The 21,762-nt window shown below is 42.2% G+C and overlaps 1 protein-coding gene across 1 annotated transcript in view; it reads left to right on the top strand.

Moving 5' to 3' along the window:
• LOC138290716 (ovochymase-2-like) overlaps window positions 1-21,762 on the top strand; it is a 559,559-nt gene that overhangs the window by 527,841 nt on the left and 9,956 nt on the right. The window contains exon 24 of the mRNA XM_069230265.1: window positions 15,081-15,241. Coding sequence (XP_069086366.1) covers window positions 15,081-15,241 — 161 coding nt within the window. The remainder of the gene's footprint in view (window positions 1-15,080; window positions 15,242-21,762) is intronic.

Genomic DNA, 21,762 nt, shown 5'->3' with positions numbered 1-21,762 from the left:
ACATTATTCTGAAAATGTAAATTTTGACCTCCCATTCTAGATCCTCTAAGCCCTGAAATGAATTGACGCCATTTGTTTGCTGAACCATTCCTCCCTGACTCATCATTGGACACTGTCTTTTCCAATGTCCCAGCAATACGCAAATATGGCAAGGTAACACTTTTTGCCGCTGTTGCTCATCCTGCATCACCACTGAACTCAAATCTACATTTCTATTAACCACTGGGAGTACCATTCTACCTCGACCTCTACCACGACCTTGACTCGGAAACAAACGATTTCCCTGAGGCAGGTGTTGAGAATTCCCTTGCAATCCAGTCTGCGCAGCCTTAATCTGCATCACCATTGCCTTTTTTTCAGCTTCTTCTGCTTCAACTCAATTTCATCACTACAGCATTTAGCATACTGCAAAACTTCATCAATCGTCTTTGCTTGCCAACATATCAAATGATTCTTGATCATTTGACTCACTTCTGGTTTCAACCCATCAACGAATCTGAACACCAAATGATTCATGTTTTCTTTTTCAATGGTTTCTGCACCACTAAACTGTTTGAATGCCTTCAACAATCTTTCATAGTACGCATGAACTGACTCCTTCCCTTCCTGCGTTGTTCTATCTATGCGCTGCCAATCAACACTTTTCGGCGAAACTCTAGTTTTCAGAAACTCAATGACATTATAGTAATATTTCATTACTTCAGGAGATGGCGCACCTGTTTTCAAATCTCTCTGTGGTTCATTCGTCAGACAATCAACGCTCCTTTTAAATTCGACCCACAAATCTGCTGGAACCACAATGTCAAAAAGTGTATTCAAGTCTTCCCACAGACACTTTGAAAGTTTCACAAACCTATCTGTCTGTTGATACCACTCCATTGGCTTCTCTCTCAGTCTGGGGTAATCATTTGTAAAGCTTATAATATCACTTCTATTCCAGGGTACATGTATAAAATTCCCTCCTGTCGTTTCTCTCATTGGTAACATTTTTACTGCATCTCCTGGCTGTCCACCCTCATCTTTCTTTGGTCTTTCTCTTTTTCTGTCCCATTTACTCTCCCATCTATCCAATGCCCTACACACCTGCACTTTCTCAAGTAACTCATTATGATGTGTTCCCATCCCTGCAGATCTCATGTGAACAAAGTCTTCTTCCTCCAAATTTAATCTATAACTCCTTTTCAGTGTTTTCATTTTTGTCAAATCAATGTCATAATTATCTGCTACGTCTTGTAACTGCTGATAAACTCTGTTTGCTCCCTTTGTAATGACTTTACATAGGTATCTCAATTGCCCTTCGGTATTAGAGTCAAGTCTGTTCACCCCCATGCTTCCCTCTAAAAGTTCGTTCCCTTCAATGTTTAATCTCACTCTGTTTATTGTTTCTTCCTCTTTTTCTTTTCTCTCCTGTTGTTTTGGGTGGTTTAAATCCTCCAACCATTCTGTTAATTCTTGTGCAGACAAACCTTTCAGTGATACTCCACTGACTTGTGCACATGCTCCTCGCCTTGAACTCGTACTTGGTTGTGGAGCCACTGTTCCCGATGCCTCGACAGGTGACAAATCTATCAAAGAATTTGTCTCATTTAAACTTGGTCCCTGTCTATTCAGCACATTTATCAATGAATTCTCTCCACTATTGTCTACTCGAACATATAATGGAGTTACTGGACCCTTCGGAATAGGTACAGTAGTTGCATCTGGGTTCATCAGTGTTCCAGCTCTCGGTGTCTGTCCTGCACTCATGCTCTGCATCTGTGGAATCTGTATATGTACAGGTTCTCTCATATTCATCCCTTGGCGACCCTGTGATAGTACGATATTCACAGTTGTTCTCACTGTCTGTATCTCTGGCTGTATCTCAGGAATGTTCATTTCGAACTGTTGTCTGTTACCCAATGATTCATTAAAACTACTCTGCATCTGAATTCTCTCATGACTCAGGTCACTCCTTGCCGATTCTAAAGTTAATGGTGCAGTAGGAATTATATTATTCATACCACTCCCATTCAGTCCATTTGCATTCTACTGTCTCACATCTGGCAGAAGATATGTTTCTACAACATGGTTAACTACCTCATCTTCCTCCATTTCATCATCATTAAACATAACTCGTTTTGGCTCTTTTGTGTTCTGTTCTAATAAGCCCTTCTTCTTTTTCTTTCCATCTTTTGTTTCAGCCTCATCCTCATTTGTTCTTGCTGGAAATAACCTAACCCCATGTACCATATCTGTTCTCCACCTTTTCTATTCCTCATACCACACAGTTTCAGACAATGTTTTTTCTACCCTTCTCATCTTCTTTTCAAATTTTAATGCCTGTTGCTCCTTCGCTACCAGCTCCCATACTGCTAATGCTTCGTACTGCGCTGGCCTCAGTGGAGGTTTATGACTGTACATCTTTGTCCTCAAGTTATCCAGAACTCTTAAATTGAACGTACCATGTTCCGGAAAAGCTAAACAACCTTCTTTTTTTTTGTAATCTTGACCCAATGTTTCAACCAAAGACATGCTGCTGCACCTCTCTGTATTCTCTGGCGGAAAAATCTCTCCTTCAAGTACCGGAATGTACTCCTCACCCCTCAACGCACATCTCAAAGCTTTGAAAAAAGTAATTTCTAAATCAATTTATTCAAACCCGATGTTCACAGCAAAAATTATTTTCAAACTCAATTGAACAAAACAAATACAACAAGCAGTAAACAAAAGTTAAAGAAAGAATAACCAATCATGAAAAGTGACTACGATCCCACAATCCTCTCCGACCCCCCTCACCTACAAATCGCATTACTCTATTGTCGGACTGATTGATGAATCCGTACGCGACTCCTTCTTGCTAATCAACCAATCCCAGCACGGCAAAACTACGGCATACCTACACATTCACCCCCTTTCACTGAGACGCTGACAAAGTCTGTCGTACTAATCTTTCACAAACCACACACAAAATCAACGCAGTATTAATTTTCGAGCTACCTTAAAATAAGAAAACAAATTCGCTCATTTACTACAGGGAGGGTAACACAAACGCTTCAGAACCTTCCAAAGAAACCTTCAGCTTTCGCCTACTCTTTTTTCACAGTTCCCAAACTCGTGAGCAAATTTCGACCTGCGAACTTTACTTCTCCACTGTTCTTTGGATTATTGTCTAGTGCACTTAGTGCTCACCAAGTCTTCAGTATAATTCCATTCACACCAATTCGTCACAAACTTGATTTACCAATCTCGACGGATCAGCCTACTAAATGAACAAATACAAGTGTCTCTCTACACTTGTCAGTATACTCCGGAGTCCCAGACCTCTCTCCTTAGGTCTGTCATCAACAACCACGTGGATAAGTTTTCCTGCTTCAAGCGTCACACTCAAATGAAGAACGCCTCTTCCCTACTCTCATACCTATAGGAGTTTGCCCACTCCATCTAATCTAATCATCTAACTTGAGTATCTCTACTCCTCTAGACTCATATCCAACTCGATCATCTGTAAATTAGCTAAAGCTGTGCAAGCGCAAAACACTTTATTCAACTCATTAAAATACAACCAAGCACCACCAAGAACATACCCTTCAACCTAGGGGGTCTCCAAGAACTGTGGAAAGTACCTTAAGGCAACTAATCCGTTTAACAATTTTTGAAAAAAGGAAAAGAAGGACAGAACCAACCACTTTAGCACACCCAACCCTTACAGACCCATTATGACATCATCAAAACAATGACACAACCGTAATATGCTACCTGAAAAACTGCGAATGCGCCACGGAATCCTGGCTATTATCAACCCTGAATAGTGGATTCTGCGCTGGAGGATGATGGATCGAAGCGACATAGGTTTGAGGGGATGTCATGGTGTGAAGATTAACAATATCAATGACAATAATATTATAAATCTTCAGTCAATACTACACCGGTTTATTAAGTCATAGATTTATTTCCCTACATTAACAATGCTAAAGGAACAGGCCGATCATGTGTAATAACTGTAACAATTTTTGTAAGTTTGAGCCTTCCAGGTAGGCAGGGCACTCTAAAAATTAGGCCCATGGTGGCTGACATAGTGGGGGGGTTCTCCATGGGAGGGAGTAGGGAGGGAAGAGTACAAAGGGGTTGGTGTTTTGGGTTAAGCAGGGAAATAGTTCCTCATTCGCCTAGGCGGTGGGGTGGTGGGTTAGTTTGGGATGGTTAGAATTGGTAAAGGCCAGGGGGAGGGGAGCCTTACGATAAAATTTCTTTCTTGGAATATTAATGGTTTGAGGACTAAATCGAGACGCAACTAAATTTTACAATACTTAAAGAATTCGCCGGCACAAATCCTAATTTTGCAGGAGACTCACTTGACGGCAGATGAGTGTAAAGAGTTATTTAAGACCCAAAAATGGGTGAAAATGTGTTTTTGCACCACCCATAATTTTCATACAAGGGGAGTAGGTATTTTGGTTAAACAGGGGTTCCAAGCTAGACCAGAAATTCTTGAAATAAGGGCGGATCAAGCCGGTCGTTGGATCATAGCAAGAGTACAGGTTGATGAGACAGTTCTGGTTTTGGTTGGATTCTATGGCCCGAATTGGGATGATATCGAAACCTCTCAAGAAGGTATTCTCTCAGTTAATTGAATTTTCAGATTCAGTCATTATGGCAGGAGATTTTAATGTGATGTTGGATAATAGATTGGACAGAACCGACTCCTGCAGATCTTTAGGTACCCGAAAATAAAAATTTTTTTTAAAGAGAATGATGAAAGATCATGGCTTGTGTGATATCTGGCGAAGGAAGGAAGGGGAGGCTAGAGTCTTTTCCTTTTTTAATAAGAAATATAGCCATGCTTCACGCATCGATTATTTCTTAGTTGACGACAGGTTGTTGGAAAATGTTGATGGGATCGAATATTTACCTTCACATCTATCAGACCATGCAGCGGTATTGCATCTGACTCTCCCTCAGAAAAAAATGTTCAAGAGATGGACACTGGAGCATGCGTTACTATTAGATGAGGATGTCGTGTCGCAATTACGTAGAGAAACTGAGTCTTTTTTTTATATTGATATAGGTTCGGCACCATTATCAGTGGTTTGGGACTCCTTTAAGGCTGTAATACGGGGGTAATTAAGAGTATCTCATGTTACAAACATAAAGTGTTTAGAGATGAAATAAGAGCTTTAGAACAGAAAATGTTAACAAAAACCGAAATGTTGGTTGGTAAGGGAGATGGGACTCAGGAGGAGGAGGTAGGAAGAGCAGAGCTGGCCGAGCTAAGAACACAATTGGTTAATATTCTACAGGCGCGTATGGTTAAAAGATGGGAGGTTAGCAAATTAAAACATTTTGAAAATGGGGAAAGTTCGGGGATATTGCTAGCCTGGAAAGCCAAATCAAATCAGGTTAGGAATCACATTAAGGAAATAGTGGTTGAGGACACAGGTGTAAAATTGACACTTAGTGAGGATATTGAACGTGGGTTTCAGGACTTTTATTCATCTCTGTATACGGAACATGTGGAGGGGCGAGAAAAGTTGGTGGTGGGCTGGCTAGCTCAAGATATGTTACCAGAAATTTCGCAACAAACCCAGGAATTTCTGAATGGCCCTATTACGGCTGAGGAAGTGTGGGCGGCCTTAGCTGGGGGTAAAGAAGGGAAAGCCCCGGGCCCCAATGGTATTCCAGTGGAGGTGTATAAAGTCTTAGGTGATTCAATAATCCCAATTTTGATTGAGTTGTTTGGCAAAGTTTTCTCTAATGAGATAGATATGCCCTCCTCGTGGAATGACGAAGTTATTACTTTGATTTTGAAACCCGGTAAAAACCAGACTAATCGTACATCCTATAGACTTATCTCATTATTGAATAGCGATTATAAGTTGTTTACCAAAATTGTGGCGGATAGATTAAATAGAGTAGCAAATAGTTTAATACACCCGGACCAGAAGGGCTTTTCGAAGGGTAGATACCTCCACGAGCTGACATATGAATTGATTGGGGCTATAGACATGGCAGTATCTTTTGATTCCCCCTTGGGGATTATCACTATTTATTCAGAAAAAGCCTTTGATCAAGTAAATTGGGGCTATTTAAAGTTTTTGTTAAATAAAGCTAAACTGGGAAGTAATTTTTGCGGTGTAGTAAATCAGATTTACAGGGCTCCAACAGCTAGAATACTTGTGAATGGGAATCTTACTGGTCCGATTGTTATTGCTAGGGGCACTAGACAGGGCTGCCCGTTATCTCCAGTATTATTTAACCTATATATGGAGCCTTTTGCGAGGATGATTCGGCGGAATATGGTGATCTCCCCCTTCTGTTGTCAGGGTTGGGAGAGGAAACTCGCTTTGTACGCCGACGATCTCTTGGTTTATACAGACAACCTATCAACTGCATTTCCTGAGATTCTTAGGCTGGCTGAAGAGTTCGGTAAGGTTTCTGGCTACCAAGTGAATGTGGAAAAAACAGAGATCATGGCTTGGAATATGGATTATAAATCTGTTTATTGTAAAAAGGAAATTAGATAATTGGGAATTTTGATACCTCAAAACATTAATCAGTTAGTGGAGAGGAACCAGGTAAAATTGTTGCTGGAATGCAAGGGCTTACTACAAGGCTGGACCCATCTTCCTTTATTGATTATTGGCAGGGTTAATTTGGTGAAAATATCTATCCTTCCAAAGTGGAACTTTTTGTTTTCTACTTCTCCACTCCCCATGCAGAAAAAGTATATAGAAAAAATGCAGCGCCTTATAAACGACTTTATTTGGAATTCTAAAGGGATTAGAATTTCTCTAAGGAAGTTGCGTCGGTGTAAGGAAAAGGGTGGTTTGGCATTACCAGAATTGCAATATTATGCTTGGGCTTTTCTTTTGAAAAACTTTAGAGTTTTCCTCCTTGCTTCAGACTCCACGACTACGGGTTTAATGTTTAAGATAATGGCTGCCAATATCAAAGGCGCTTCAACTAACTTTATTTTCAAGTTTGGGGACCCTAAATTCTTCAAAAAGATAAGGTTGAAAATTATGCGGGGATTGGCAGAATGCTGGTATCAGATTAGACAATCAGCAAAACTCACCTATTATAACTTCAATGCACCTATCTGGGATTCCCCAGGCACCCCAGAATGCTTTCAAGATATTTTAGCGTTACCAATAAAACAAGCTAGGTTAGAGCACTGGGGAGATTTGTTTCTGGAGGGGGTTCTTCTTTCTTGGGAAGAATTGGTGCTGAAAACGGGGGGTACTTTGTCTAGGTGGAAATTTTTGCAAATAAGAGAATGGGCTAAGGGGATTAAGGAAGGTGTTGGTATGTCCAATCCTTTGAACGAGATCATTCCGAGCCCATTAGTAGGTCCCCATAGAGTGTCAGCCTGGTATTGGGGGATCTTAGAAGGGTTAGACGGCGAGTTTGAACTTCCCATAGATTTGTGAGGAGAATTTTTCCCAGAAGAGTCAGTTAAGAGGTGGTGGAAAGAGTCGCTAGTATTGCTTTATGGTATTGTTAAACCTGCTTCTCTAAGGAAAAATCACTACTACACGATGCATAGAGTTTATATCTCTCCTGAGAAGTTATCCAAAATGAAAGGAGGGTAGGAGGTGAAGTGTCCAAAGTGTGGTTTAACCCAAGCAACAGATATTCACATGTTTTGGGAATGTTCTGATGTTCGATATTTTTGGGAAGGAGTATGTGGAACAATCTCGATTATATTGAATCGGGAATTTGAGCCCTCCTTACAGCTAATAATTTTCTGTCAATCTCAGGATCGGCAGGGGCGGCCTGGTCAGGACACATCTATAGACATGAAGTTTGTATTCTATGCAATATTGCTGGGGAGGCGGGAAATATGTAGAAAATGGATGTCAAAGGCCCCTCCAGGCCACGCAGAATGGCTTAGGGATGTTTTTTGTACAGCAGACTTGGATCAAATAACGGGGGGAAAGGATAGGATGCGGGGGAATTTTTGGGTACCATTATTGAACTGGAAATTAGGTCGTTGATGTATATAATTTTGTTGAACCCAATGCAGGAATTGAAATGGTTCCGTGCTACTTGTCCAATGATTATACACCCTGCTCTGAAATCCTAAGGGAATTGGTACAGTCTGAGGATTGTTTGAGAGGAGAGGGTAACCCCTGGCCGAGAAAATTTCTTTTTGTTTTGGTGGATAAGCAAAGGAGGTTTCTCATATAGCCTATGGGGAATGAGGACAAAAAAAAAAATGCTAAAGTCACAAAAATAACTCTTAAACACAAATGATAAGCATATAAGATCAATAGTGGTTGATTGAAGTGTTGTATATATCTCAATTTGATTAAGACAATCAAACAAATTATCTCTAAAAGAATCACACTTATTAATAATACAAAAACTGGTAATAATGACAAAGTATACATTAGTTCAGCATCACATGATTTCAAGATAAATCGTGAGCATTTCGGAATTAGTTCCCTCACTATCCACAGATTAGCATCAACATGTTGGGCTTCATGTTAAAAAAAGAATTTAGTAACACAAATTTAGAAAAAAACACCTAACTCAATTTTAATAGAAAAACGTTATTAATGTGCAGCAATAAAATCATAAATTGCAGCTTGTACCTGAAAAGCAAAAGAGACACAGTTCACATTTCAGTAGCATACGTTACCAAAGATAAAAGTAGAAACAGCAAATGGCTTGCTTCAGCCTGTGGACACCATCAGTTATGTCATCAGAAGAGTTGGGCCTAACGACAGCTACAGACAATAAGTCTCGAACCATCAGACTCGAACCTCATCTGCTATATTCTGCATTAATCACACCCCGCTTTAGAGAATTCTACCCAGATTGTAATACTAAATTCTAATAAGCTCCTGATTGGTCAGTCTATGGGTTGGCTTCATTTCCGCCAATCGACAACTAAATTGATGACCTAAAACACAACTAATCTACGCTAGCTAAACATTTTCCTCCAGTGTATCTTTGCTTCTTCTGTCTTGTCTGTAACTCCATTTTTTCATCGCCTCTCAAGTATCTTGTTCACAGGAAGAAACTTTTACAGTTTCCATCTATTCCCATCCTCGAGGAAAGACCAGATATTAGTAACATTCTCAAACAATAGAACATTTCAACTTATGCAATGCTTGGTTAAGACATGACCTTGTAAGACATAACCCTGCAACCCACTAGGTGTAGCTGCAGGCACATCTACACAGACTTCAAATACATTTTTATGAAAGCTTTGAATCATGGAAAATAACTACAGCGTATGAATATTTTGCTCTGCCAAGAACAGAAAAACAAATATTTTAAAAAGTTACTCATTTTACACACTAGTTCATTACTCATTTTTAGTATGAAAATCATTAATAAACATATTAGAAAATTCACACGCTCACACTGGTGTTTGGTGCCTATTGCTGGGTGTGCTGAACCCTCAGAATAGAAGATTGTTGATATTGTTCAAAGGGCAATGTTTTCCTGGAACTGGATATTCAAGTTCATACTGTAAACATTCTTGGGTCTGTAATTTTGAGTCAAAAACATAATCAACATCAGTGGCCGTCAAAGACGTAGCCCATTGGATCCAACGTGGATGTAATGCTTTATCGTTAGGAATGCTCGCTTTGGTAACAGCCTCCAGGGCTGGAATGGGAGATATGACAATGATACGTTTTCCCTGGCCCAGCGGTCTCTCTTTAAGGACTGCCATCTGACCAGCAGCGAGGATTTTCTCAGTGGGAGCAAAGCGTTGTTTAACTTTAGAGTAGAAATGTGATTTGGGATGGTCTGACCCTCATTGAATGTCACGTAGGAGAAACCAATAGCACCAGCAATTACTCTGTGTTTTTTATTGTCCCTTGTATGCAGATGTCTTGCTTCAAACATGCATTTCTGTAGTGCTTTAAGGATGCATGTATGTTCGACTGTCCAGAATTTGCTGGTAAAGTAAGGACGTATTAAGTTGTATAATGGTTTAATGCGTTGTGCGTAGTCTGGGATGTATGTTCTGCCAAAATTTAAAAAGCCCAATATTGACTGGAGCTTTTTTATTGTTTGGTGGTTGTAGTTGCGCTCATTTTTTAAAAAAATGGGGTGCCAGGTTCTTGCCTTCATCCGACAGTTCGTATCCCAAAAATAGGACACTAACGAAGGCTATTTTTGTTTTTTTGACATTGAATTTGTAGCCGATTTCAGCAAAACCTACAACAATGCAGGCTATCCGTCTTATATGTTGCATGAGGTCGTCGTCTGTGAGATTGATGTCATCCACAAACGACAAGGCCTCAGGGTCAATGTCGTGTAGGATAGATGTTACACAAGCTGAGAACTGTCCTGGGCTGTTCTTTTACTCTTGTGGGAGTCGGCAGAATTGTTCTGGAAGCAGAGGGCGCTAAAACTTGTTAAGTCCCTACTTTCAGGTGCTATGTTTTGGCAGAAAAACCCATTGGATATATCTTGGGGCATCTTCTATTTTATGCGCACTATATTGTTCATAAGCGCTGTGCTGTGTGCATTTTGTATTGCAAATGTGCGTATGTGACTGTTTAAATGTCTATATTCTAAGACTATTCTGTATGAATGGTCAGGTTTAGCAACTGGAAATAGTGGATTATTCATTGATGAATATGAGGGTTCAATTGCACTCTAATTGCTTGAGTATTTCCATCACAGGTGCTGAGGTTGGGATTTTATTGGTATTATGTGGTAGGGGGAATCTTTGTCCCACCCTACGTGACTGCAATATAGTGCAGGTGCCTGTGCCAATGCCCAATCAGTGGCATACATTTCAGTGAGATTTCTGGGAACAAGGGGCGAGAAGGATTTTTCAATAATCACCTCTCCATAAGGGAGATCATGGACAAATTCTGGTGGCCAATCTTTTTCAGCCAGAAAATATCATAAATGGAAATAACGTGGTCCCAAAAGATAGCGTCTATTATTCGTTCAATGTCTCCTTCTAACTGAATAGTTACTTTATACACCCTATCAGGTGTGGAGACACTCATGCCCGCAGTCTCAACTTGTAAGAAGTCATCAGTTGCTTTCACCTCCAGATGCTCTTGAAGATTCTGGCGAACTATTGTGACCTCTGCCGCACAGCCTAGCATCGCTAGTGCTCACTTCCTGTTCTTCAGGAAAGCCCTCTTCCTGAGCTGCATGTCGTATCATAACCACTGCCACTTTTTTTTTTTTTATTGTACTTTTTGTTGGGGAAGTTTCTCTTCTTTTTAAACTGAAACTTCTGACAAGCGTTGTGAGTCCTTTCTCGGTTTCACATACTTTGTTAGCTGCTCTGACCACCCATCTCTCTCACTGCATTTTTCCGGTGAGTCCTGAAAGGAACGAGATTGGCAGTATCAGTATATTGATATCTGTCAGGCGTTTTTATGTTATCTCTATTTCTAAAATTATATCTATTCAGTGGGGTCTCCGTATATGTAGATTCTCCCCTTTCTTTCTTAGGTGTTTGTTGTTTTTCATCCCACCGTTTTTTAAAACCTTCAGGCGTTTGCTTGGTAGATTCTTTATTAGGTCTACCTTGAAATTGTGGATTTAATCAGTATGGCCCCCAGACTATCTCGACCATTACTAGAGTAGGTCTCAGCGATAATCTTTGGTAACTCATGTTCTTGATCCCGTATAGGAACATCCCGGACTCGCATGCGCTCTGCTAATGCAACTGCTTCCCCTTTAAGATTACTTAATATAATTGAGGACACAGTGGCAAAATTGCCCATTAATTGCATCCCCAAGTCCATGGCCGGGGCAGCCCTGTATTCATCTTGAATTTGTTCCAACACCTCCGGAAGATTGGCAAGTGTTGGTATACGTGTGCAGTAGTATACAGCATGGCAAATACCGTGTCCCATGTATTGCAGTTATCAACTGTAGGAACCATCCCGAATAGCAAACACATAGTAAGAATTATATGTTTATCCTGAGGACCTGTATGGGGAAAAACTGCTTCAAGTGCATTTATTTTTGAGCTAACCAAAACAGAATTTCCTCCCGCTTGGCTGGTGCTTTACTCATGATCGAATGTACAGTTGCCGGGTTAATGTCTGGTATAACAGCATGTGGTTGCGCTGGGGCAGGTCGTGCTGGGTTAGTATATAATGTTTGCATTACACACTGTACTAACAGTCTGTATATTGTCGTGAGCTCTGTATATATGCAGCAGACCTCAGCTACCACCAAGGTTGCTACACCAGGATGCGGTGTATATGTGGCCAATAAGGGCCAGGTCGGGCCATCTTTGCTCAAAGGACCTAACCTAACAAGTAATATTGTATGTGGAAAGGCACCATCGAGCCAGTATCTTACCATGGTTCTGGTAAGATAAAGGTATTTTTAAATATGCATACACTCTGTATTGTGCAGGTGCATTTGCAGGTGTATAGTAATGAAATGTATTTGTGGTCCCATCTGCTGCTGGAAAGGTGACCCAAGGAAAAAATATTTCTGTTCTGTCAGCTGGATGAGCCTCAACAACAAATGTGATTGGACCCCCTGAGCCGTTAGGCCATTTGCCAATAAATGTGCAGTATGGAGCAGTCGCATATTTACTGCAATTACCACCCGTTGTGGGTTTTCCATATTAATGGTAAATGTATGTTCAGCGATAAGGACAAAGGTGGGGATCAATCCCTTTAAGGTTTAAGTTTGATCAACCTACAGCTTAAGATAGGTACTACCTATTTAGCTGAGGAGGAAACCCTCAATAACACAGACGTCTCTGTATATAGTATTGAGGTGTCTTTAGCCTTTAGTGAGACAGATCCGAATATCTGTGCCTGACCAAACGTTGGCGGCGCCATGTCGCATAGGTTCTCATTATGCTAATGAGGCTACTGGATTTGGGCAGCAGAATCACATAGATTGTGGGTACTAATTACAATTCCACACCCACCATATGACGCCTGTCAGCCTAATGCAGAGTTTCCGGCTAACTAGCAGCGCCTCATCTCTGTCTAAGAACAGGGATGATTGTGGCAACCGGGCGCATGACAAGAAAGACACCTCAGGGGAACCGTAGTCAATGAGATCTCATCCATTTCTCCCTTGTTACCTAGGTCTCACACAGGCAAAGACAACAGAGGCAGAATATAGTTCAATAAGAGTTCATTGAATTAACTGCATCTTAGATAAAAAGGCATGTATTGCAATAACCAGGATGATAAAACACAATAAAAGCAAGCAGGTGATGAGGAGAGTGAAACACAAAAATAGCCCTACCATCCTGTCACTGAGAATAATGTTGTGGATATGTTTTCTCCCTACACTATGATTGAGCACAGCATGATAAGCCTAATCTGCCCTTCAGGTTTCTCCTCGCGAGAGCATCATCCCTCATGCCTAAACAACGAAGCCTGTAGTCTAGGAAGACACCATCCCCATGTAGATCAGGGGTGCGGCCGTCTAAGCAAGTACCTGAAGCGAAGCAATCAGCATACAGTCGTGGTCATCTGGCTGGATTCTCCCTCTAACATGTTTGGGACAAGAGTGCTTTTATAATAAAACTGTTGACATTCTAAGAAATTTTCCCATGTATGAATGTGTGTTTTTCTGTGAATATTTCAGACACAGCGTACCACATTTGTCGACAACCCTATCTGACTGTAGCCTTGGAGAAAGCACAGATTGGAATAAATGTACTACTAAGAACTTAATGCTTTCCTAGGCAAAAGGACAATGAGATAGAGAGAAATAAAACAGCACTGCAAGAATGTAGCTATTGCTAGAAAATAAAGCGATGCTGAATAAAATATAACTAGGTTAAAGTGCACAGCAGCAGGCCTAGTTTGCTAAAATAACGTGCCTAAAATATGGCTAAAATAGCTATACAACACTTCTTGGGTCTACAAGTGAATAAGTCTAGCACTATGGCAACAATTAGGAGAAAAGATAATATCAATATGTGCCCCAAAGAGTAAAATTCTACAACTATTACTTGGTGTGTCGGTTTACTTGCCTCTATTGAGCTCAGTGGCATAACGTAGGCCCCTGCAGCCTCTGCAATACGGGGGATAAGGAGCACATCATTCAGGGTACTCCATTCAGCCTAAGGTCTATGAATTTCTGTGAGAATCACGAGTCTCAGGGGGCCCTCATCATATTCTGCAGGGGGGGGCAACATTTTGGGTTATGCCACTGATTTAGCTACCATTAGGCTTCCACTCTCTCCTGGGTGGACTGCCATTACTGCACACCAAACTTGGGGTGCATAAATTAGAACATGCATCGGTCATAAATAATTACAATACATGATGAAGTAATTGTTGGTGTGATGGACTCGAGCATCTTCACTAAGTAGAGAAGTTTTGCAAGAGTGTCCAGCTGACAAATAGGTGTTATTGCATGAACAGAGACAATACAAAGTCAACCAAACCTTCAGTACAGGCACCTTCTGTATTAAAAATGAATTTAGGAATTGAGTGGTATCTTGCATGGGTTAAGAACCCTTTAAAACAGATTGTACTAAGACTGAACTGCTGTTCATTCATCTTCAAATAAACTCGCACGTAGGTTCTCCTAAATGTACCTGACAGAGCCTGATGGCTAAGTAGGGGCCGTGGAACAAGTGGACAAGCTTAAACACAGTGTATGGTCTCAGGCAAGCCACTCTAGACCCCTCTTCCTCATTTATTTTTCTGACAACAGTGAAACACTTGGAACGGGGGGTAGTACACCCTATTTGAGCAAGACTTGACATTTCCACTTACTATAAGGGCTCTTAATGGGTCTGAATTCTCCAAGTAATATGAGTGGCTTATAGAATACAGAGCCATTGAGGGCCCTCATTGTAACAGAGTGAATGACAAATAAAAAGACAAAAATAATGCCATATGCAATCAGTCTTGTTTCTGCTCCAATAGCAAAAGCCCAGCCCAAACTGCCAAGCCAGATCCCCTCCGAGCAGGAAACACAGGCAACCCACGACTGGTTCTGGCCTATAACGACCTCTTTAGTGGGGTGGGGAGCAGCTTAGATCCAGTGGCTTTTGCAACATGTCTGTAAAAAACAATAGAGCTTTCAAGCTAAATGTCTACGAGTAGTCTGGCGACGACCTAGGACTGGCATTGGTTGTTAATAGGTGCATACATATGTCTTTGTTTGTTTTCCAGGCTCACTGTTCCCAGTTTACTCTAAAGTGCTGATGCAGGTCCCTCTGCCAATAATCCCTTATGACACTTGCAGTAAACCAAAACATTGGTGGGACCAGCTGAGACCATCCATGATCTGCGCGGGTTACACAGAGCCTGATCAACCAAAGTCTGCGTGTGAAGTAAGTTAGAGTTTCTTTACATTTTTACATTACATTGTAAATTATTATTTTAAAGAAGCGAATATGAATTTCACGTATTGTCCTAAAACAGATACACATGAATTGTATGCCCTCTGAGTGGACTTCTGCAGTGATCTGTGAGGGAAGCGTGTGCTGCTCAATCATGTGTCCCCAAAGGAAAAAATCCACACAAGGAATAGTGGTTCCTTTATTTCAGGAACAAAGAAACCACTGAAAAAACACTGGTCCATACCTTAATCACCACACTGTTATGTAGCTGCAGTACCATGTACTTTAATAAATGGAAATGGAATGGGTAAATGTAACATCCATCTGCAAAAGAGAGGGATCCATTATGGAAGGATGAATTCATCTTGAGGCCTCCCAAAAAACCCAAGTCAGATCACCATATAAAAGCATGTGGAAAATCACACATTTTGTCCAGATTTTCAGCCCTTAGTGGCATTTAACAGGCAAAATATGAAAATTAACAGCGCCATAAGTGTGCTTTACCTTTAACAGCATCCCCATTGACACAGCCACCCCCACCCCCACCTTGGCACCACTTACCGTATGTTCTGCAGAGGCTTTGGTGTACTGCCTTATTCCTTACCTTTTTGACCTCTTCTAAAGCTGGAGAAAAAATGCCTTGGCACTGTGTTTTTCTTAAGAGTTTCAACCCCCTCATCCATAACTCTGGATGCTCTCTTTAAATGTGCTGCCAGCCGCCTCTCTGCGGGATGCCTAGGCACTAAGCCTAAACAACAAAGTGATTGTTAGAAGTGGGGCTTCTGATTGTAATGTATGCACCCTGTACAAGCAGAAACCACCACTTTAGTCCGGGTGAGCTAGATACACATTTAGAGACAACCTGTAATCATCTTCTGGTAGCTTGGCACAGAGCAGTCAGGTTTATGTAAAGAGGCAACGTGTGAAGTATTTGTGAAACCCACACACAGAGTAACACAATAACAACACCATAAAAGACTCCACGCAGGTTTAGAAAAATAGAGAATATTTATCTCAGTAAAACAAGTCAGAAACTATCAAACATCCAATCAGGACAAGTCAAGATATGAATTTTTAAAGAATAAGACAATTGCGCTGGAAGGTTACTTGAGGCCATGCTAGACCAGGGTAAATCCAAAGTTCAGGTCGCGTTGGAGGGCATGCCGGCAACAGGACTCATGCAGAGCCCACTGAAAGAGTGCCTAGGATGGAGCAAGCATCTCTGTTTCGATCCACGCAGTTGGGTAGATGTTGTAATTGAACCCTGCAGTTGAGTCTCATGTCATTGTTGAATCGGCACTACATCGGCACCAGAGGGAGGGCACTACATAGGTTCAAAGCAGCGCAATGGTAGACGCGCCGATCAGAAATACGGGTGGTCATGTAGCATCGATGGCTACGATTTAAACAGCCATTATATATACTGAAGTGACGGATCCAAATTATAATAGCAGAGGTTTTTGCATATATGAGTCATCTAATAAGAAAGGTAATCCAATATATTTAACCCTAATTTGGTGAACTACAAGCGGTCCTTTGCTTCTGCATCTGAAAAGATCGTTTATCCCTTATTCCAACTTCTATCTAGAGATTTCCACAGATATCATCCTGCACTGTTGCTTATATAAAAAACAATCGCCATTTCTTTGAACATAAATGTCCGTCCGATGGTGTCCGATGGTATCTATTTTGTGACCACAAGTCTGGGAATGGCCCTGATGAAGGTGGCCTCCATATGAGGGGATCTCCGAAACGCACGTAGGCCCTTGGTTCCTATTATGGTTATGAAGTACTGTATAGGAGTATTGTTACATTGGATTTTATAACTTTTTGTATACATGCATATAAATTTATAATATACTATATTATTGTTATATTATCTTTTCATATGTATTTTGTTAAAAATAATTTCTTTTGTATATATTGTTGTGTGTATGTGGTATGAGTGATGTTATATATTGTTTGTTTTATAGTGTATTTGAGAAGATCTAATAAAATATAGATACAATTATTGTACTTTTTTATGTAATTAAATTTATTGAAATGAAGGTTATGAAATTGATATAGCTTAGGGTTGGACATATAGCCACTAAACAATTGTTGACATACATTATAAGGTAAATATTGTTGAATTGTGATTCTTTGTAGTATATTTATATACAAAGTGTAATTTTAGGGTAGCTATTATTTCTGTTTCAGCTGCAGCTTTCATTTCCCTGGGTGAGCTACCATATTAGCTTCAGGAACCCTTTCCTTGCTCAGATAGTCCAAGCGGCGCAATGGCCTGGATGTGTCAATTCTTACAATAAACAGCTAAAAAAACACGTCTGAGGCCCAGGACTGGATTGGCACCTCAGGCTAGGGTAAGCCTCACAGATGGCAGAGTCCAGCAGCAGAAGCAGAGTTGTAGGAAGTCTTTGATGACCCTGAGACTTCAGAAACAGGAGGCAAGTCAGCAAGCCCCTAGAGTCACTCTGGGTTCAAGTGAGAGGGTCCAGTCCTTGTCCTCAGCAGGGCAGAGATCAGCAGGCAGCAAGGGCAGCTCAGCAAAGAAGTGAAGCAGTTCCTTCAGGACAGTCAGTCAAGCAGAGCGGCAATCCTTGTAGCACAGCAGTCCTTACTCCTGGCAGAGTTCTTCACAGGTCCAGTAGTGTAATGTCTTGTCAGAGACCCAGTACTTATACTCAGATATGCCTTTGCAGTGGGGGTGTCTATAAAGCAGCTCCTTGAAGTGCACAGGTACCCCTTTCATCCGAGCCCTGGCTCCCGACTATCAGTAGGGGGTAATCAGCTCTTTGTGTGGGACAGAGGACACTGCCTATTGAAGTGTAAGTGTCAGATCCCTCTCCCTCGTCCTGCCCAGTAACAGCTATCATAATGCAGATGAGTTCTCTGTCACACCAACCCTTTCTGTGTTTGTGGCTGTATAGAGGGGATGCACGAGGTCTAGCTGTCACCTACCCCAGATGTGTATTGGAGACAGGCTGCAAGGCACACAAAGCAGTAAGAACAGAGAAATACCCTTGTTCTTAAAGTGGCATTTCTAAAATAGTAATGTTACATCCAACTTTACTAGTAAAGAGGGTTTATCATTACCATTCCAAAGATATGAAACATGATGTATCTGCTCCTCTCTGATCAGGAATTACCTCTTAAAGATGTACTAAGAATTCCCAATGCTGGCCTATGAGAGGAGCTGGCCTCACAGTATTGAAAAACAACTTTGGGAGTTTTCACTACCAGGACATGTAAAACTTAAAAGTACATGTGCTACCTTTTCTTACATAGAACCCTGCCCTACGCACCTTAGGGTGCCATATATGTAATAAAAGGGGGGGTTTAAGGCTCGGCAAGGGGTTTTAAATGCCAAGCCAATGTGGCAGTGAAACTGTACACACAGGCTCTGCAATGGCAGTCCTGAGACATGTTTAAGAGCTACTGAAGTGGATGGCACAATCAGTGCTGCAGGCCCACTAGTAGCATTAATTGTACAAACCATGGGTATATGGTATACCACTTTACAAGGGACTTATAAGTATATGTTACCATGTTTAGGGGTAAAACACATGCATTTTAGCACTGGTCAGCAGTCCTAAGGCCAACAAAAACAAATTCAGCAAAAAGGGGAGGGTAAATGGCAAAAAGTTTGGGGGTGACCCTGAGGAAAGGGCCATTTCCAACAAGACCATCCTCCAGCCTAAAGCCAATGTAGACTAATCAATACCTTGAATGGCTTTCCTTCTTAGGGTGACAGAACATGGACACTGGCCCACTACTGCAGGGGTATTTGCTAGTTCTACGCCTGTCTAAACATAGTTGGATCCCTCTGTCTATGCTCTCTGGGGTCACTAAGCTAAACCATGGGGAATCCTTCTCCTTACCTGGGAACCCCATCTGTGCAGCACCTAACCTTAACATGCACACAGGGGTATCCTAGTAGGGGGACAGTAGCACCAGGGCCAACACAGTGATGTGGCCCATTCTACCCCTTGAGCCTAACTTCTGTCCCCAACCCAAGAAAAACAAAAACCTGTGCAAATGGATAGCAACCAACCGAGGCTACTGATAGCTGTCAGTGTGAAAGGCCAGGCCCCAGGCCATCCAGGGGTCTCTGTACTCTGGTGGTTCCTTGGAGTGGGGGGCAGTAGCCCCAGATGCCTCACATCATTTTTCCACTTCACTTCCCACCAGTTTGGGGGTGGTATCCTTCAAGTGGTCCTGCAATCTAGGGTCTGTGCCCTTGGGCTGGACAGGAGTCAGGGGCAAGTTATGCTTTCCCCTGCCCCTACAACTGGGGGTATGTACACTCTGCTGGGAAATGGTACTCCCAGAAAACTGAACAGCCAGAGCACCTGTGGCAGCAGCCCTTCCAGTTCTCCCTAGCAGTGGAGTCCCCAGAATGCAGTCAATGGCCATCTGGGGACTACATGTGACCCTTCTCTGGGCCACTTCCCAACCCAACTCTAGGAACACAAGGGCCATAAGGGGGAAGAAGTCCTGCCCATGGGCTGGAGTCACCCTACACACCTCACCAATGTACTGCTCTGGGAAAGACTAGCTCTTCCACAACGAAGGTCCTGCTATCCCCAGTATCCCTCAGAGCAGTGGTTGGGACCCCATTCACTACCACCTGGTGGAAATGACAACTTCTACCCTCAGGGATCACCAACGCACCCCCTGAGTCTATCTCCCAGCTGAGGAAGACATTGCCATGTTCTATGACCTGCCTCTGGGGACTACTTCCCCACTAGTGGGGGTTCTCTTTGGACAAATAGAGTCCCCTTGCTTGTGTCTTAGTTGGGAACATTCAAAGAAGCGGTGTTGGAAGTGGGGTACCCCGAGCCATCGCACACTTAACCCTCCACCCTTCTCCTCAGATTGGACATGGATACCCTTTCCTTCCCCCTTACCCTGAGACCAGTCTGGGTCTTTCTTCACCTCCCCCTCACTCTCTTGAGGGGAACCCAAACCACCCGTCTTGGGGTCACCTCCAGGTACCTTTGTGGACACTCTGGTGCTGACCCAGATGTCTGCCTCCTTAGCAAGCTTCCTGAGGTCAGAAAGCTTACCATCCACCAGGTGTTGGGGCAGCTCTGTAAAACAAAGATCAAGCTTGTGCTCCTTCAAAATTAGATTTGTGCAGCCTTTCATAATCTTCTGCTTTGCTGCCCCTCACCCAGCCCTTCAGTGCCTTGCTACCATAGTCCAAGAAATCCACCCAGTCTGTGATGCAATATTGTGACTGGCCCTGAACCTCTTTCGGTATTTTTCAGGTGTCAACCCAAACTTATTGACTAGTATAGTCTTCATACCAGTGTAGTGTGCCTGGTCCCCCACCTCTAATGTAAGAAGTGTATTCCCCCCTCACCCCTGTGGGCATGTACCCCCACAAAGTACCACCCCAGAGTTTCTCTGGGACCTTGTGCACTCTCAGAACCACTCCTTGGCTGCATATCATTTGTCTATGTCATCTCCCACCACATAGCAGGATGCCACATCCTTGGGTATCCAAAGTCTTGACTCAACAGTGGACACTGCACGTTTGCTGCCACCACTGCTGTTGCTGGACTCCGCTGGTAGGGCTGTTATGTCCAGCTCTTTAAGGTTGGGGTCATGGTTAAGTTTACTCTCCTCCAGAGCCAGCCTCTTTTCTTCCCGAGCCTGCTCTATTTTAGCAAGCTTCAGCTTGAGTTTCCTTTTCTCCCTCCTGTTTGCCAGCTCCTCTGGAGACAGATTCCTGGAAGAAACACTGCTCCTTGGTCTGGGAATCACTACTGCTCCTGGCAAACCATTAGTCCTTTCCACAGGTAGTTCCAGAGCCACCTCAGGCTCCAGATTCAGGTCATCCTCCTCCTCAGGAATTTCCTGCTCCTCCTCTGGGATGTCATCCTCTGCAACCTGGGTCTCCGCCCAGGCCCTCAAAGCCTTGTTTAGCTACACCTTGCTGGTAAAACCTCTTGTAGACACTTGAAAGTCCTTGCAGAAATCCTTCAGCTGTTGCACAGTCTGAGACTCAAACCTGGCCAGCTCAAAATCAATTACTGCAGAAGCGGGCGCTGCTTCTTCAGAGTGAGACATAATTTAGCAGAAAAATCAAATGCAAATAAGGGAGAATTGATTTTTTTTTAATGGTTTTAGCGTAAAGTTGTAGTGAACACTGAGTTACTATATATTATTGCGCAAACACAAGTCCTATTCTCACCATTGATCACTAGTGTTAGAAATGGGGTTTCTGGGTGTCACAGTATGTACCCTGTACAAACAGAAACCACCACCACTCTAGTCAGTGTCAGCTAACTACACACTTAGAGATAACCTGTACACATCTTCTGATAGCTTAGCACAGAGCAGACAGGCTTATCTAAAGAGGCAATGTCTAAAGTATTTGTACAACACTCACACACAGTAACACAATGAAAACACTACAAAAAGGCTCCACACATGTTTAGAAAAATAAAGAATATTTTTCTGAGTACAACAAGGCAAAAAATGACAAAAATACAATCAGTACA

Source organism: Pleurodeles waltl, chromosome 1_1, assembly GCF_031143425.1.
Source record: "Pleurodeles waltl isolate 20211129_DDA chromosome 1_1, aPleWal1.hap1.20221129, whole genome shotgun sequence".
Lineage (NCBI taxonomy): Eukaryota > Metazoa > Chordata > Amphibia > Caudata > Salamandridae > Pleurodeles > Pleurodeles waltl.
Note: the sequence above shows the minus strand (reverse complement) of the source record. Positions and strands in the feature narration are given on the sequence as shown.